Genomic DNA, 19,327 nt, shown 5'->3' on the forward strand with positions numbered 1-19,327 from the left:
TAACAGAGATACCCCTACTACAGAACTGGAGTTACAGGACAGAAACTACTCCTTCCTCAGGGCTTGGATTAAAGGAAGGCAATAGCTGGCAAATTGTAAACTTTCTTCTATAGCATGTAAGCTCAAGGAAATTCCCGACTGATATCTGAACTCGAAGCTACTGTATATCGTGATATAGTTATTTAAAACTTATCAGTTTACGAATCGCAGTTTGAGTAAATAATGATTTTTCTCCAAAGTCAGATTCCTATTTAAGAGACATCTATTGTAGAGAAGTGTGAGATTGGCGTGAGGCTTGTCAAGTAATGAAATTGCCATTTACTGTATCTCGAACCGAAGAGTTTTAAGTCTGAATCTGTAATTGTACTAAAACATTATATATGGATTTGCAAAACTTAAGCTTTGGAACGTATAAATGTTGTGCACTGTACATGGAAAGACCACGCTAACTGAAAGGCTCCATTGATGTTATTCACAGAGAGGAGGCAGTGCTGAAGTGCACAGTTGCCAGAGTAGGACTTACCCAGAGAACTGAAGGATGGAAAGGGCAGTGCGAATGTCATATTCCTACAAACAGGTGTTCACTGCATAAAAACAAAGGTTGGATTGGCATGGAAAGCTTGCTGCTGCCAGCTATTAATAGAAATCACCTTACCAGGCATAAACCAAGAATCAAATGGGAATGGACAATTCACTACCTTCATCACCTCACATATGCTGTGGTATATACTCTAAATAGGGTGGGCGGAAAACCTACCACATTTTGGTGTTCATGGGTGACCATGGAGCCTGCAAATCCCCAGCACTCGTTGAGCATTCATTCCCGGTCTATTGGTCTCTCTCCATCATCCATCTGACTCCATTCGATTATTTTCTGTCTGTTTGCAGGCGAGCTCTGCTTTGTTGGAATGTAGCTGTAGGAGGATTGTGTTTTCTGAGCCTCTACATATGTGCTTGGATACTTGTATATCAGTCAGTCTGTGTGGACTGATCTGGTGCCAGACGAGAGAAGTGGAGGTATGTAAACCTGGGTGTCAATAGATGTGTTGCTCTTCACATGCACACATAGGTGTGGTCTATGGTCAAATGTTGCGTCCACATCGATAAAACATGGATTTTGCCAGTGCTTGACTTTCATATAATAAATGCAATCAATTGTTCTAGTCAATGAAAGACTAGCTTACCAACAAATAATTGAAATTGACAGCTGCAAAGCCCTCTCTTCACAATTTCGCTCATTATGTTTGCAGTATGATTCAATTGGGTGTACATTTAGAACTAAAAGAAGACTGGAGTTCAAAATGTACTGGAACCAAAAAAACTCAGCTTCAGGGGGTAACCATTTTATTTGTAAGAACATTCTTGTTACAGGGAATTTAAGAGTACTGCAGAGACTTGTAAATGCACTTTTACTTTCAACTGTTATCCAAATTAAAAAAGAAGATCTGTTCTTGAAGCTCGTGAGGTTTCTATATGGAATTAACTGAAAGTCATGTTGCTTTTTTAGGTTCATTTCACCAGCATTGGTCTTCTGCAAACAAAGTTAATGTCTCACAAGGTATGCCTGATCCTTGCATAGGAGAATGGGCTCAGGGTGCTCATGAGTGTGCGAATTGAAGAAGGAAAATAATTTTATAAACCGGGATCATATTAAAAGGAGGGATCAGTCCCCAATCCATCGCCCTCTACAGTAATCCATCCACACCAATTCATTCAATCAGTAACCCAAACCCTTGCACACATCAAAATCCATCTAGCCACCTTCATTTATTCAACCTCAAAATCAGGTAACCACACAAGAGCCTATCCAACCTACACACACGCATTCAACCCATCCACCATCAGCAATCCAATATGCACTATGGAATTCATAGCATTTGCTCGACCATTCATATTGTTATCTACGCCCACCCACCCACAGCCATTCATTCACCTGAAGTAGTTTTTATGAAAAATATGTAGACAACTGATCTTTCACGTTCCAACATGCTGGCTCGACTATGTGGCCGAGTGTATATGTGCACGTTGCTCCCGGTCAAGTGGTTTTTGTGCACTTGTATGCATGGTTTTTGTAGGTACTTTATTTTTTATAAATATTAAATATACGAAAGCCAAACCAATTGCCTTGGTAAGTGCATGTTTATACTCCAGATCAAGATCATCGTTACTGAAAAGTGACTGAGGTTCCAAGAGAACGGTCACAATAAACCTAAAAAAATATAGGTATTAATAAAGACAATAATGTTGCATAATTTTCAATATCATCGTATCCAAAGAAATCCATATGGGTATATTTATGATTAAAATGATGTGGCAAACAAAATTTACTAGCAACAGGATTACTGTTGGATTTCATAAACTGAAATTCAGAACATGCAGTCCAGGAAAGGAGAAAAACAAGTAGCGTACCACAGTAACAAACATCAGGTATTGCTGAATAAACAAACCCACCCATGTTACAAACTATAGGAAATAAAAGAACAAAGTGAATCAGACTGGGATTTTTATTTTCATTTAGTAAAGCTTTATAAATCACTTAGGACAAATCAGGGTGTCAACATGCTTTAATAAAGTTTATACACTTAAATAAAATAAGTTAATAAATGGAAATTAATAATTTAAATTGCTTTTACAAATACACTGACAGCGATGGAATGTACACCCATTGTTCATCACTGACCCCTCCCACGTCCAATAAATTACTGTCCAGCAACAAAAACATTGAATCCTTAAAACTACATCACTTTATGCACAACAGTAGTTAAGTACACATTATTTAAAATATTCCAGAATCAAAAATATTACATAGACACACAACACTCCCTAAACTACAATAATGCATCCTTGGTTACTAGGCCATGGCTTGCCAAGGGAAAGGGAAATTGCACATTGAAACACACAAAAAGCTAAGCATTTGCACATTGAACGTGCTGTACATACTGCTAGCCGCTTCAGGAACATTTGAACATTGCAAATAGTCTAGGTGTGCTTAACAGATATTCCAATATGCACCATTCAGACTACCGTGCGTTTATACATATTTTATATTGGGTGCATTTGGTTTATGCAAGTTCATATTATTACTTAGTAATATCTGACTATGGTTCTAGAGTGCAGAGTGCTGGTCAACAAAACATCCTGTAGTGCAAATAAATTATTTTGGTGCAAAGAATACAAGATTAACTTGATTGTTTACAATAGCTCTAAGTGCTCTTTAGTCTCCGTCATGAAAGGAACATTTGGAAAAAAGTAGGGTGTCCCACCCACTAAGGGAGATGTGGGATTCTAATCCCAAGATTAAATGGAGTGCGCCGATGGGAATGCAAACCCACCAGACAGCAGCCACGGAGCAAAGTGCCCATAGTATAGAGGGGATCAGTTGCTCCCCTCTGTTGCCTGCAAGCCCACATTACTGTAGGTATGATGGGTACAGCTAAGGCCAACACATCCACCCAAAAACTATCGCTCCAATACTTTTTCATCACACTCACCGATGGGGAACTCAGTTCGCTCTCAGTTTCACTTTCTGGGGGGACCTCAAAGTCCAGTTCCTTCATAGCACGGTTGGCATTATATACTGAACTCATTTTATTAGAAGGGGACTCGATGGGGGATAAAAGAATGGCAGAGTTTGGATCATTTGGAGTTAAATCTAGCATTAATGCGGGTGTGGATTCAGTGACGCATTCAACATGAAAGCCACCGGATACCCACAGAGCGGATGACGCACTAATAGGGTTGTTATAATGAGATTTGAAGATTTTGAGAACAAGCTTTTCCACATCAAGGCTATATGGTACCACATCTGTTTGGATGGCTTGTTCCATCAATATGGGGTTCTCCGCCACCACACAGGACATTTGGTCATTGGTAATCTTCACAAGAGGCTTACGTGCTGATCTGGCATGCACAGCACTGGAATCCCGTACAGTGTACTTCTCGAGTTCACTTGATGGCGCTATCAAAACATCATCAAGTAAATCAGTTTTGTTTGCCATATCATCATTGAGCAGGAGCCCGCTGTCTGCCATTTCCTCTACTGCTTGGTCTTCTTCATCAGCCATTTTCCCATACATTGTGCTTTCGGTTAATGACTTGCCTGGTGAATCACATAAATACTCAAGACCTTGCTCCTCTTCCACAGACCCGTTCTGGGCCAACTCCATGTTGTGCAACAAAGACTCCAGCTTCTTGTTCTGAATGTTGATGTCTATGAAATACTTTTGAATGCCTTTATCCTTCTCTTCCAAGCTGTTTTTCATCGTTTCGATAAACTGCTTTAGCTGCTTGATCTCCTTCCTAGCTTCCTTTAAAGCAAGCTGTGCTTCCACTCTGTGGCATTCTTCCTCAATCCAGTCTTCTCTCATCCGAGCCAATTGGGATTTCAGATCTTCTATTTCAGTCTCCCTGTGGTAAGAACAGACACTGTAAAAACATGGTTTAGTCAGCGATCTTTATCCAGACACACTGATCTGGTTTACTGGAATATATCGTGGTTTCTAAATTTAGTTACAGTAACATAAATGTACATTAGTCAGAATTTTTGGAGAAAAATAGCAACGTTTAAATGAAACACAAATAGCGTCTTTACAAACTAGTCGTAAGTGTCCCAATAGATCTATCAAATATGAAAAATTTATGTTTTTCAAATTCAAAATAAAGTGCATGTTAATTTCTATGATTATATTAAATAAAATCACTTAAAGATACCAAAGCCATAACGTTCTATTTTAACAAATATTGCAAATGTTAACCGTGGTCCTGGGTTACTCTTCTGTGGTTCAAAGTCTTAGAAGGTAAAAAAACAATATTTTCGAAAGTCAGTGCACTTTTGATGGCCATCTATTTAATATTTATATATGTTGTTGATAGAAAGTGTCACCTTGTTTTACTACAATTTTGTAATGCTGTGGTAGCATCCTATTACAGTATTTTACGTTTTAAAACGTCTTACCAACCTTAGTGCCAAGAAAGGACTAGAAATGATTCTATAAAAGAAAAAAAGTATCTGCGTAATGAAGTACGTTTTCTAGTGAAAAGTGCAGTCACCAAGTTCGCAAACAGTTTGAAAACAATTATTCATGCTATTTTAAGAGTGATGTAAGTAACTTACTTTATATCACTGGATAACATAAGGCCACAGTGACTGACCACTAAACTATTGTTGCAGTTTGCTATTATTCACACATTTCTTTCAGACCGTAGTCTATGAATAGACGACAGGCAATGGGACATTAGAAGACACATGCTCTGTTCTTCACTGCGAAAAACCGGATTATTGACTAGGAAGAACACAATGCCCGCGATCCCACCATCAGGTAATTGGCCCTCTGAGAAGTAAAAAGATAGTGTAGGCTGTCCATGTATTACTCTGTAAACAGTGAAACGTTTGTGTTGCACACGTGAATACACACAACACATGTGCGGAAACAAAGTGAAAATACAGTGGTATATTCATTCATCCTCATTTTTAGGGGTTACAGACCCACTCATCTCATCAGAGGGGTGGCCTTTTCTGTAGTTATAGGAGAAGTTTGCCTTACATCTCCTATACCAGTCACAGATAAAAGGAACAAAGCTCCTACCGTCTGTCACCAAATGGTCGGTCCATTCTTTACACTGTTCTAGATTCTAAACAGCGTTTATGTAGAATCCTTTATCTATACAATTGCATCGGATGTATCAACTCCTCTTACGTGTCATTATGATATAGACAAAGTGCAATTAATGCTGGTGCACAGGGTACTTTACAATTATCAGGCTATTGAACTGCCTGAATACCATCGGTGACAGTAGGAAGAACACTCATCAGAATCCACCCTTAGGGTACTTCTGATTCTCAACACTTGTGTTTGTAATGGATATATATTTTCATACACACACACACACACACACACACGTGTGTGGGGGAGCACTTACGGCAGAAAGTGATGACCTCTGCGCTATTGTGGCACGTAGGACTCAAATCCCTATGGGCTATTGCCACTCGGATACTACACAACCAACGGAAGCTCAGCTGATTCAGAACAGATTTTCACATGTGCAGCGTGAAAAAAAGATAGGACCCTGACAACAACCAGTCCTGAATAAACTGAAACGGCCCCAACCACCTCTTCCATAGTAAAGACCCTAGATGTGATAAAGGACCCCAACCTCACACTCCACCCACAGGTTAATCAAGTGATTAAAAAGTGACCATCATGAGAATCCCACACAGGACATACCCCTACATTGGACACTACCACGGGGACCTTACATCAAGACCCTAATCATTCCAAGCCGCTACCGTGCCAGTGGCTTTTAAATTTGGCTTAAAAGCCACATACTTCGCAAAGTACATCAGATCCAGTAAGCTGTAGCTAGACCAGTGCTAAACTGGAGCAGGCACTCCAGTCTTTCAGGGATGTATTGTCACCCCCTCCCATTTAAAACAAATGATAGGATGTGAAATTATTCTTTTAATAGGCTTGCATACTCGTGAACACCCTGCCAAAGAAAATAAATAATCCGTGTTGGCCGTGCCACCACATGAAGTGCTTCATACCTCTTTTAGTTTGGAGCCAATACAGGGAAGTCAGGATGCATGGGGATTACAAAGTTAAACCTCTAGAAGCTTCACTCAGTTCAAAAGCCTAACCGAGTATTGGACATCAGACACCAGCTCTTCAGTACAATTATGGACCTGTGGATACTCTGCCAGGAAAGACTGATGTGCTGCTGAAAGGACTGCCACTATGCTGGACGGCTGCTCTTCTGCCTGTGTGAGAAGGACTAGACCTGCATCTGTTGAACTCAGTATCCTAGAGTCACCCCAAGGGCTAGTTGGCTAATCTCCTGACTTGAGCCTTAGGGACAGAAGGCTCCAACAACCTCGATCCCAGCACCTGGAATCTGCCATCCGTGAGTCTATCCTACCAAGTGATGCCACCCCCAGTCTTGAACCCTTGGACATGGGCTTGAGGTGCTCTGCCAGTCTCTGTTGCATGAAACATCCATGAGCAGAACTGATGCCTCTGTTGCATGGATCGACCTCGTCGCAAAGACCCACATTACCCTTGCTGCCCCCAAACACCTCTAAGCCATGCATCCTCAGTGCAGGCCCTCTATACCTCATCAATGGACTCTGCATAGCAGCTTCTTGGAACCTATGCATTGCCCCAACTGCACGGCACATCCTCAACACCAGACTTGGCCTCACAAGCCCTCATCTACAGGATCCTCAACAATGACACAGGACCTCACCTCGCAACCTCGCCTCACCTGCACAACATCTTAGATTAGGACCTTCGCAATACTCCTCAAACCTGGATTTAAGTTACTTTGTGCAGTGGGCCGAACTGAGTCCATGTAGCTAGCCCACACTCCATCGTGGTGAGCCTACACTTGTGACCTTGCCCATATCTGCACAACCAGATATCAATAGTTGGCGCTTTGTACTTTTGCCACTATTTTCTCAATTTTTTTTTTAACAATTGCAGATCTCGGCTTCTACTCATTGTTTGTGGAGTTTTGGTCTCGTTTAATTTATTAAAAGTCACTATTTTTGCCAACTTGGTACAGGATCCTTTTTGTATGGTGTTTCCACTTTATTACTGTTTGAAGTGTTGCACAATCACTTCATATATTGCTGCCAGGTTAAGCCGGACTGCTCTGTGCCAAGCTACTAGAGGGTTGAGCACAGGTTGATAAAGGGTTGGCGTGTTCCTCGCCCCAATAATCATAGTGGTTGTTACTTGACCAAGGCTCACACCGCAGTCAACCAACAATCCAATTTCTTACAGTCAGCATCTACAATTTAGAAGGGAAATAAAAACCTGGTCATTTCTTGCAAGAATAGAAACTAGGTGCAATACAAAAGTACTACTGGTTTGTATCTGCAAACTGCAATCTTATCTGTGACACTATTCTGCTATTGCTAGTTTCCTCATGCAATGTTGCACTGCAACCTGCCGCTACAACAAGATTGGTGCACACAAATTGTCCCGATAGACAGACATTCTTCCACACACATCACTGCAATTAAATCTCAGGCAAACCATATGAATAAATACAATTGCACTGCCTTTTTAACTGAAATCTAATTGAAATAATGTCACAGATAAGGGATGTAGGGGACCCATTTGAGTCCAAGCTCTCATTCACTTCCCAAGTTAATGAACCTGTCTAGTGAGTCAGCCTCCATATCTCCTTGCATCATAAAATCTTCAAACCACCACAATCTTATCATATTGGGCCAACAAGAATCCTGCTGATCGAACATCTAAAAGAATATAGCATTATCTGTACTACACAATTGTGTGGAGGGTTGTGGGGGGGGGGGGGGGGGGGGGGTAGGGGTCTGTGCCTTAGTTGCCATTTTAGCGGTCTCTGGGACCGTCATCCAGGGCTCTTCATTAAGGTACCTTCTTAGTTTGCTGCTAACTCCTTACAAATTGACCACATTAGCAAAGATTAGCACCAAGTTTTACCCATAGTATGTATCCAACACTCATTTCCTCCAACTAAGATCTGCTTATATTTTAGTTATATAAGAGGATGAAGAAAAACCTGCACTCTTTGGATGTGGTCTACTTGGAGGGAATGAAGAACTGGCAACTTCTAGGTGGATTTGTGTCCCCTGATAAACTATGCTTCATGCAGAAATCAGCTTAGATTTTGCGGCTAATACCTCATCACTGCATCTCAAATTTGCCTCTCCTGGATCTCCAATAAAACTTGCTCAGTAAGACTTCTTTGATTAATTTACAAAGTCGAATAAGAGGATCTTCCATCGCACTGAAGCACACAATACCCCATTTAGTTTTGTTGCAGAATATACATTTGATGATTTTCTTGTAGGCAACATCTGCTCAACTGGTCCCTTCGGTGTGCCTCTGGTGCACCGTGCAAAGCAGATTATGCCCCCTAAACCGGAAAAGGTGGTGAAAGGGGCGCAAAAAGACCCAATGAACATCTGTGGGCTCAGGGGGGGGGGCACGAGGAGAACCTGACACCGGTTCCAAACCTGTGCGTGGACCAAATCTAGGTCGGATGGGCAGCTTGGCAAAGAAGATGGATGGTGCTTCAAAGGATATGGCCGTAGCAGGAGGGACACGGCAGCGGCAGTCACGGAGGGAGTCGCTGCGGCAGTCAACAGTGGTGGAGGCTTTCTCCATGTCTTTATCGGCCGCCCCTGCCGCTTTGAATAAAAAAATTAATTAAAGAATTTGGTCGGATCGGTTGGCTCAAGAGCTGTAGAGAAAGGAGAGCTTGCTCACTCTGGCTTGGGAACACGTCTGCCAGTACATCCTGGACCGGAGCAGGGTCCACAGGTGGATCCGGACCTGCCTTCAGTTCAGCAGACTGAAACACTCTTGGTAAACTCTGCAGGTCCAAAAGACAAAAAAGATACAGCAAACTCAGCAGAGCTACCTGTATCTTTGCAATCGGAAAACCCTCTATTGAAACATAATAAATTGATAGTTACTACGGGGTCACATCCGAGACGGCGGCTTAACTGTTCTGTTACAGTCAAAGGGGGACCAAGATAAGAACTGGGCTGAGATTAAAGTAATAAATAGCAATGGGGAAATTAACCCTGCCGTTTCCGAGGCTGGTCATCATGCCCCACCTACTGATACCACTCTTGACAGCAAATTTAGTCGTACATCGCAGCTTTCGGCGAGGACTATGCACGGCTCACCTGAGGCGGATAAATTTTTTTCACTTGATGACCGATTCACCGGTTCTCAGTGATCTCAGTAAATCAGACCATATGGACGTGGGAGAATCTTCTGCTGTGCAAAAAGCACTTCACGGGGGAGGAGCCAAGATGGCGACCGGAGCGGACGTGTAGTCGCCCGGCTCCGCCGGCCCTTGAGCTCCGCAACTTTATCCTGAGACTCTTCCTGGCTGAATTCGGCAGTGAAATGAGTGCGAGGACGAGCTGAGTGCACCGTCCCTCTTCCGACTTTCCGGCGCTACTGAGTGTCGGAGAAACTGATTGCAGGTCTCCCGCCCCGGACCCTCGCCTACATGGCCGCTCGTCGGCGGCGCCTGGATGCCTGTATGTGGTCGGTTCGATTGGACAGCGCGGATGACTCAGCGAAGGCGCCTTCCCATCCGCGGCAATCGCCGCCGCACTGCTGCTGCAGCTCATCGCGGACCACGCTTCTACCGGAACGGCCGCTTTAGAGTAACCCGCCGGTGGTTCTACGCTCTGCAGGGGAGGTGAGCGATGCACGGCGCCTGGCGACCCACATCAGCGCAGATGATTGCTCTCTTCCCGTTGCTTAACCGGGTGAGAGACGTCTTGTGGGAGATGTGCCTGATCTAACTTTGCCGCTGGTGGTCTTGAAGCTCCCCAGCGATATCCGCCACTGTTGCACTCTTCCAGCTCCGCTACTTTGTTACTGGCGCCATGATTCCCTTTGTTCTCCCTCGGCTAGGGAGAGCTACCGCACCCCTGCCTGTGGACAGCCGAGCCCTGCCGGAGCGATACACTGAACTGCGAGAACCAGCGCCGGCACCCGCCTTACGAGAACATCAGCCTGCACTCTCCTACGGCATTATCCTGGCTGCCCTCCGTGATCTCCGTTCGGAGATAGTTGTTGGCTTCCAAGCACTGGGTGATCAGCTGGAAGCCATGATGTCTACAGAGGCTCGCGAACGCAGCGCTTGCCCCCAGCTGAGTGAGTGTTTACCCTTGCCTCCTTACGATGACACAATGTTTTCTGGTGCCTGTTCAGCAGCTAGCCTTGTGGATGTTTCATTCGGACCCGGCGACTGGCAGCCCCTACGTTCCGTGACTTCTACATTGTTTCCCCTTCCCCCTGAGCCTGGCTTCATGTTGCCTGCACCGCCGAGCTCAATGGGTGACTCTGCTGCGCAATTCTCATCCTGTGTGTTGACTATCGACTGGGGGCCCTTCCTTCTCCTCCCGCCGAATCGGTACTTTATTGATGCCCTGTCGGACCTAATCGTGGAGGACAACGGACCTTGTGTTGGAGGCCGGCGGCCATTTTGGGATCCTGCTTCTTCTCACAGGCAGCCATATTATCCTAATGTGCACGGGGGGAGGGGCTCTCCTGATGTAGTTGGCGTGAAACTTCGCCCGAGATCGGGCCAGGGCTAGGCTGCTTTTTCACTGCGGACTGATTTTGCTGGCTGTAGGGGATGGGGTTGGGTCTGCTTAACGTTTTTTGATGGGCGCATATCGTACGCTGTTTTTCTACACTCGCATTGTGGGACTGCTTGACAATGTAATATACTTTACTGAAGGCCGATGTTTCAACTGTGGATCTCGGAAGGGCCGGGATATACGGGTGTTTAGTATCGAGTGGGCTCCTCCCCGCTATTTTCTTTTTGGGAATGTTGATTGATTTTTTCTCTCTAGTTCCCTATATTAAAGGTGTTACTGTCTTTTTTCCTTTTTCATTTCTTCTTTATTCTTTTTCGTCTATATTTCGGGTTTTCTGGGGCGACAGGCACTCTGTGGGGGGGGGGGCAGGCCGTAGCCTCCACAATGTTGCAGGGTGGGTGGGGTAATTTGCTGTACTCTTGGTTCTATGGGCCTTTTTCTTCCATTTCTGTGCTTTAGACTCTGGTTCGTTTCCGGGACTGGGTTGGGGTTGATAGGGTTGGAGCGACGATGGCTGGGGTGCATGATCATTAGTAAATTGCTACCACTGTTTTGCACCGCCACGATATACCTGGTGTTCAACCTTCGTTGATGTTTTCAGAATGTAACGTCGCCTGCCCGTAGCGTGAAGACACTGCGCGGACTCGAATCTTCTTATTATTTTTCCTTCACTGTATCTTTTGGTGAAAACGTTTAAAAACATAAAAAAATTAACCTTCATTCCTCCTCTCCCCCGGCGATACGGCTCTGTCTGATGTAAAGTTCGATGCTTGCTAGACTTATTGCAGCTGCTGGGGGGATTGTATTGCCTGACTTGTGCTGATGATGTTTCGTGGCCGGCCCGATGGTTGTAGGCCCGTATTTGTTCTTCTGATTATGCACAATAAAGGTTGGCAAAAATTTAAAAAAAAAAAAAAAAGCACTTCACAATAAGCTAACCTCCTAGAGGCGTAGAATTAGATCCAAGACAAGTCCAGCAAAAAACGATTCTACCACAGTACGTATTTTGGAATGGGACTGTTCGGCCACAAGTCTGAATGGCGGGCAGGTGACCGCAGGGTGCTCAATAGTACTCCTTGGTAACACCGCCCCTCCTTCACTGGATTTGGTATACCAAACCTTAAAACAAATGCAGAGTGAGGCCAGATCGGAAAGCAGGAAGTCGCTTCAAGCAACAAAAAAGCTCCAGGACTCCATTTGTAAAACAAACCAGCTTTGTACCGAAATGGCCGAAAGGGCTGCCCATGTGGAGGACAGAACAGGTGCCTTGGAGGAGGCGGTAGATAAATTGCAGGAGTCCAAAGTGCAGCAGGAAAAGCAGGCAATGGATAGATGCTAGAAACATGAGGATTCCGAGATTCGCCAACAGAGAAACAACGTTCGTTTACTTGGGATTCCCGAAAATGTAGAAGGGGGAAATATGATGTCCTTTGTTTTATCCTTGCTAAAATGATCATTCCCGGAACTTGCACACTGGAACTGGGACATGGAGGTCCAACAGGCCCATCATTTTCCAATTGTACAGAAGAAGAGGAATTACTCGGCTAGGCAAGAAGAGCGTCCCAGGGCAATTCTGATCTTCATCGGGAACTTCCTGCTTTGACAGGCCATAATAGAGATGGCAAGACCAGATGCTAAACGGTCTTGTGAAGGGCATACTTTTTTCGCATGGCCAGACTTTTGCCATGCCATGGTGGAGGCTTCGACAACTGATTTCTGTTTTTCAGGGGTTGGGTGGAGAGGCATATTTGCTTTATCCTGCCCGCCTTAAGGTCATAGTTAAGGGTTGGGTTCACATTTTTTTTCCAGAAATCAAAGCTCAAGTATTTATATCAGAACTGAAAGGATCTTAAAGGGAGGAGGGAAGTCGTATGATGTTAACTGATGTTATCTGACGTTGCCTGTTGTTGCTGGATGAACCCCAAATGTTAATGTTAGAGGTTTTGGGCGGGGCGATGAGCAATTGATCTCTAATCAATATTTTGTTTGTATTGCTTTACATGGTTATGCGTTTTATATAGGGGGTCCTCTACTGGCGTTTTTATTGGTGACGGTATACATGGGCATAGAGGGTGGCGAGCACGCAGTAGCTCAAGTTGTGTGAACAGCTGCCACACAAGTCATGACTGACCTATTTGCCTATGAGGGATGCGGGGGGGGGGCAAGGTGGTGGCGGGGGTTTGGCTCAGGGGAGGGCTTGGGGTGTGGGGGAGGAACGGTTACAGCACAGTACCACATATGAAGATACTTGGTATTAAAGGACTTGGGAAATATATAAAGGAAAGTTCTATTTTGAAAGGAAGAGGTGTTGAGGGTGGCATCAAGGGAGAGTAAATGCAGGAAAATTCACATCTAAGAAAAGATACCCAAAATCAGTACATGAATCCTATTACTCTTAGAATTGTAACACTTAACAATTGCGGGCTGAATGACCAGGCTAAGCGGCAAAGGGCGGCTATCATTTGGAGATCCATGAGAGTTTATATACTATGTGTCCAAGAGACCCATATAGAGGGCAGTAGAGGAGGTAGTCATAGAACAACTTGGGTTTTGTTTATTGTGGGCCACTAAACAAGGGACTAAGACAAGAGGGGTTGCTATTCTTACTCGAAGGTATGATATAATCGTAAAAAAGAAGCTCTCAGACAGATGGGGCAGGTGGGTAGTATTGCATTGCGTATTTGCCGGGGAGTCTTTCACTCTGCGCTCTCTGTATGGCTCCACTGCTGATGATCCAGAGGCCTTGGAGTATCTAGATGATGAGTTAGTTAACTGGCCCACCCCATTACTAATATGTGGCGATTTCAATATTAATGGGCTTGGTGGGTTGTGGGGTAGCACTGGAGACTCATATGCGGGTCGTAAAAAGAAGGTTATGAAGGCTCTTTCAAATATAGTGAGAAATCATGAACTTATAGATCTATGGCATCATGTAAATGGTCAGGACCCTGGCAGTACCTTTTTTTCTGCCCCACATAAGGCAGTCTATAGACTGGACTACTTTTTTGAGGCACAATCTCTAGTACATCAGGCTAAGATAGAGAAACACCCTAGGATATTATCTGATCATAATCCCCTTGCCCTCACTTTGGTATTTACAAATGGTGTGGGGGTCGAGCGGACTTGACTTTTGAAAGAGGGCTGCCAGTAGATTCGGACTATGTCTCCCATATGAAGGGATAGATTAAGACCTATTGGGATATAGATGGATACAATGCTAGGCCTGGGGTGGTATGGGATGCTTTTAAAACTGGGTTCAGAGGGGAGAAACTTAGTTTTAGCCTGTTCCGACAGAAGAGGGAGACTCATCAGGTGGAAGCGCTATATAAAAATTTTGCTAGAATCGAGATTGAGCTGGCCGCAGCTGTAAATTCAGGTTCAGCAACGGAAGAAGTCTTGCTGGGCTAAGGCAGGAATTGGAGATCGCGCTGCCAAAAAAGCTGCTGAGCTTTTCTTAAGTAAACGGGAACACTGCCATGAATTCAGTGAATGGGTGGGTCACATGTTGGCAGCTAGACTCGGGCAAAGATTCACTGTGAGCGAGATAAACGAGATTAGAGATGAATGCGCAAAGATACTTATCAACATCTATATGATGCGGGACCCCGGGGGCAGCAGAACTTAATCCATGGTTATCTTAATAGTATACCATTACAAGGTATCGAGCATGAGTATGAAACTTGAGGCTATCTGGCCTCAAGACTAGATTTATTGTGCTCTGAAAAACCTTACCTCAGGTAAGGCCGCTGGACCCGACCAGATCCCTCCGGAATTTTATAAAATCTTTTTGGAAGAAGTAGGGTCATATCTGGTAGAAATAATACGCTTTGCACAATCTGGGGACTTGATCCCAGACTCCTGGTCAGGAGCAGACATAATAATCTTAAAAAAGGGTAAACCATCTCAGGAACCCGGATCGTACCTGCCAACCACCCTCATAAATGCTGATGTAAAAATGATGTCCAAAGCTCTCGCATCTAGATTAAATACCATCATTGGGAAAGTAATTCATCTGTATCAACATGGGTTTATCCCGAGGAGAGGGACCACTCGGCATATCCGCAGGGTAATAACATTTGACGCAGCAGAAGTCTCAGGAGACCCTATGGCCATGCTGCTTCTGAACGCAGAAAAAGAACTACCTATGGGAGGCAATGAGATGGTTCGATCTCGGGCAGGGGTTTATTAAAGCCATCAGTAGTTTGTATAATCTTAGAATTAATGGGAACTACACTGCAGCTTTTGGGATTAAACGAGGCACTAGGCAGGGGTGTTCTTGTTCACCCCCCCTATCTGCGATTTATATAAATCCACAAATAAGGCAATTCGAGTCCTGCTAGGAAATGTAGCCTATTGTTATCACAGGGTAGGTACAAAGGTCCTCGCATATGTGGAAGAAGTTGCTTTGGTTACCCCTAACCCCTTAGCTGCAACGGCAGTCGAGGAGATAGCCTCGGCTTTCGGTGTATTTTCTGGATATGCTTTGAATAAACACAAGGCCCAGATGGTAGTGAATGGGGAGGTTAGTCGATCTGACCCACGAAAGAGACTGAGCGGCATATCTTGGGATTACTATAACCCCAGATCTGAATAATTGTGGATGCAAATATTGACCGTGTGATTCGGAAGGCCAAAAGGCCAAAATAGATTTTGCCAAATTTCATAATCTGCATTTGTGATTGTTTGGCCGTTGTAACATGATCAAAATGGTATTTCTACCAAAAATATTGTATTTGTTCAGGGCAATACCCTTAGAAGTTAAGTCGTGGTTTTTCGTTGTGGACAACATGGTTAACCGATTTATCTGAGCACACGGCAAAACAAGGAGGGCTTTACGATTTATGACGTTTCCTCCAGACAGAGGGGCTTGGGCAGTCCCAGATTTTAAATTTTATTATTGGGCCGCAGCTTTCCATTATATGTGCGGGATGCTTGGTGGCAAATATGATGGCCCTGCTGCTGAAGTTAAGATTCCAGATGTATATAGGCTACTGGTGGGGGTAGATGCATAACATTGTTTCTAGATATTTAGCAAGCCCTGCTACTTTAAGAGAACTAAATTTAACACTATGCAGGCAGCTTTTAAAATCTGGGCCGCCTTTAAGAAGAAGACAGGCCTCGGGCGGATTAATTTTTATATTCAGTTGTTTGTTAACCCTACGCTGCCAGAAATTGTTCGGGATCAAATTATGGCTGATTGGGCTGAGCGGGGCCTCACGAAAGTCGGGGATTTATTGAGCTCAGATGGTTTTTACCAATTTAAGGATATTCAGGATAAATTTAGCATCAACGCTAGGAATTTTTTCAAATATCTCCAACTTAGATGCAGTTTGAGCAAAAAGGTGGGTGGTTTTAATGGATTTGGTATTGTGTAAAGCCATTGATGTAATAAGAAGCGGGAATGGCTGCACTATTAAAGGAATTTATAGTGAATTAATGGCAACTAAATTGGATGACTTAAAAAAGCACGGTAAAAAATGGGAAGCCAGGCTGAGCATCGATTCGGATAACTTTATCCAGTCTTTAGAACTGGGTCAGACAGTTTTATGCTCTGCGGGGGTTTCAGGCCCAGCACTACAAAACAGTTTTTTCATTATATTATACCCCGACAAAGATATTACAATGAGCGGGGGGTGGGGGAGGGGTATGGAAGATATTGGGTGCCCACAATGCAATTCTTTAAATGCAGATCTAGCCCATATGTTTTCCTCTTGCCCTCACATTGATATGTTGGAATCTTCCATTACGATATTTTAGTCTACCTTGGGTCTTAAATTTAAGTTAACCCCAGCTTTGATACTTCTTGGGGTTGATAATAGCCAGGTGCAAACTTAGTCTTTCTCTTCTTTGCCATGGCAGTGTTACGAATCTGTGTTGCCACAGGCTGGATTGGCCAAGCTGCCTCAACATTCCAGCTTTGGCTTCCTCTACTCCTCTCAGTATTCAATCTTGAGAGGGGAACATATGAAAGGAAGGGCAAGAAAGCGAAACTACTCTGCAGACAGATATGGGCCCCTATTTACAACTGGAAGGAAGCGTTGTCTCACACAGCTTTATGCATTAGAAAGACAGCAATTTGTAGTGGAGTCATAAATGTGTTAATCTGTCCAACTGAATTCTCTCCCTTATTGGTTATATGATGGAAAATTGGACATTTTCTCTTTGTCTTTTCTTTCCTTTTTTCCATAGCGTTTCCACTCGAAACTTTGTTTTTATGGTTTACCTTTGTTAAATATTCCTAAATGTAATATTGTTTAGTAAAATGTAGTTTGATTGTTTCCTCATTTGTAATTCTAAGTAATTGACATTAGCTGTGCTGTATTTTGAAAATGCTATTTTTTTTTCCAAATGGTCCCCGGAGACGTACCTTTTTTTATTTTTATGCTTTAGTAGTTTGTCAATCTTTTTTTTTATTAAGCCCTTTGTCTCGTTTCCCCCTCCCCAATTATTTTGCTAAATGATTCTACTTCCAATGATGGCTGTACATGGTGGAGCTCATTTGACCTTCCAGTCTTCCTCTTAATCTAGGAGGCAGCGCCTCCACAGTCCTGCTCGTCCAAACCAAGATCCCATGACCCTGCCCATTTATGTTTGACCATAATTCAATCTTGGAGCTTCATACAGTCCTACAGTTCACCATCATGCTCGAGGAGTTGCTCTGTGGATACGAAATGTGGCTAGTTAGTCACTTTATCTACTGCTACAAGTGTCTCATGTTGGACGGAGATTTACTCCTCCCTCAATCAAGTAACACCAACCATTATGTAAATGACTGTTCCATCAGTGTGCATGCAATGGAACTTGATCTGTGATCATTTGAAAACAGTACACTATACCATTGAAACCTAGCCAAACACGTTTCCACCCCTGCAATTCTAGAAGCCATCCCTCTAGGCATTTATTTTGATTTTTGCACCCAGCCAGAGTTACCCCTTGAGGAGGCAAAATTGGCATACATTACTATTGGCCAGAGTTAAATTTTCTTCCACATCTATAGTGACTATTAAATCATCTTATTGTTCAGATTTAGGCTCGTATCGCTCCCTCTCAGCATTTTCTTTACAACTGGTGGGTGATATTTTTTTTAATGTATAGTTATTTGGTCAACAATGCACACGTTATGATTCTTCATTTACATTCGCTTGAGCTTCAAGAACATGTGCCCGGGGTCACTCATTTCACTGCCACATGCAGCATCTGTGTTTTGCTCACAGTGATCACCCGTGCTCCATGGTGTGCTTGCCACGTGTGTAGTCTATTTTTGCTTTTACTTGCCATAGTTCCTGCGTTCCAACATCCTGGTGACATCAATAAAGCATTTTTTCAAGAAGTACCGAACAATGGGTTCTGCCTCTTGATGATCCATCATATGCCACCTGAGCCATTAGCGGCGATTTATTTTGCAGCTTGGATTTCTTCCCATTAAATGTAAACTCAAAAGGCCACCAGATACTGCATCTCCATTGTTTAAGTTCCCTCTCTCTGATCTGGAAGTTGAAGTTAAAGCTGCTGAAAGATGGTAGCCTGCACGTTGTGTCCTTTTGACTTTGTGAACAATCTACATTATTTTTTTTTTTTAAACTTGAAGATCGGATACATGAAAACCCCCATTTTTCACCAAGTATTAATGAAACTTGTAAAAATAAATCTGTGTACTATGTCAGGTGCTTTCAGCTCGTTAACCCCTGGTGTCCATGGTATAAAGAGAATCTCTAAAATGTGAAACAGTATGAGGCAAGAAGCCTTAGGATTTAGTTACGTTTTTTCTCAGAATGTTACTAGCTTCCTCTGGACCAGCTCACTAATCACTCCTACTTGCTTTTTATCTGGCTTATCCTGAAACCCCCAGTCCTGCTAGGTTTTGGAAACAAGTACCTCCATGGGTAGCTGGCAGACTGCCCTATAAATCAACACTCTTCTCTTGGTTTGGCAATAGCCCTTAAAGCGGTTAAACACAGTGCGCTCATCTATGCAATATTCATAGTTTAGAGGAATGTTGTGCAGTGGGTTTCAGCCCCTCTCAACACCCAACATCATACAGGATGCATCAGAGGAAGTATGGCTGATGGTGCACTGCTGGTTCTTTTAGATCTGTCTGCGAAAGTTGACGCTCTTCACCAGGTCACAGTGCTTAAACAACTCTTGTTCTCTTGTCCAAACCCAAACTTTTTCACGTCCACCTGTCCTCAGAAAGTTTACTGTTTTCTA

At 43.6% G+C, this 19,327-nt stretch overlaps 1 protein-coding gene across 4 annotated transcripts in view; it reads right to left on the reverse strand.

Moving 5' to 3' along the window:
• Positions 1 to 2,490: 2,490 nt before the first annotated feature.
• SYBU (syntabulin) overlaps positions 2,491 to 19,327 on the reverse strand; it is a 167,724-nt gene continuing 150,887 nt past the window's right edge. For 3 of the 4 annotated variants that reach the window (XM_086966132.1, XM_086966129.1, XM_086966133.1), the window contains one exon: positions 2,491 to 4,425. In XM_086966132.1, coding sequence (XP_086822258.1) covers positions 3,267 to 4,425 — 1,159 coding nt within the window. In that variant the 3' untranslated portion in view covers positions 2,491 to 3,266. The remainder of the gene's footprint in view (positions 4,426 to 19,327) is intronic. The other variant, XM_086966130.1, reaches the window with a different exon arrangement.

The sequence above is a fragment of the Lissotriton vulgaris genome, chromosome 4_1, assembly GCF_964263255.1.
Source record: "Lissotriton vulgaris chromosome 4_1, aLisVul1.2, whole genome shotgun sequence".
NCBI classification, from domain to species: Eukaryota; Metazoa; Chordata; class Amphibia; order Caudata; family Salamandridae; genus Lissotriton; species Lissotriton vulgaris.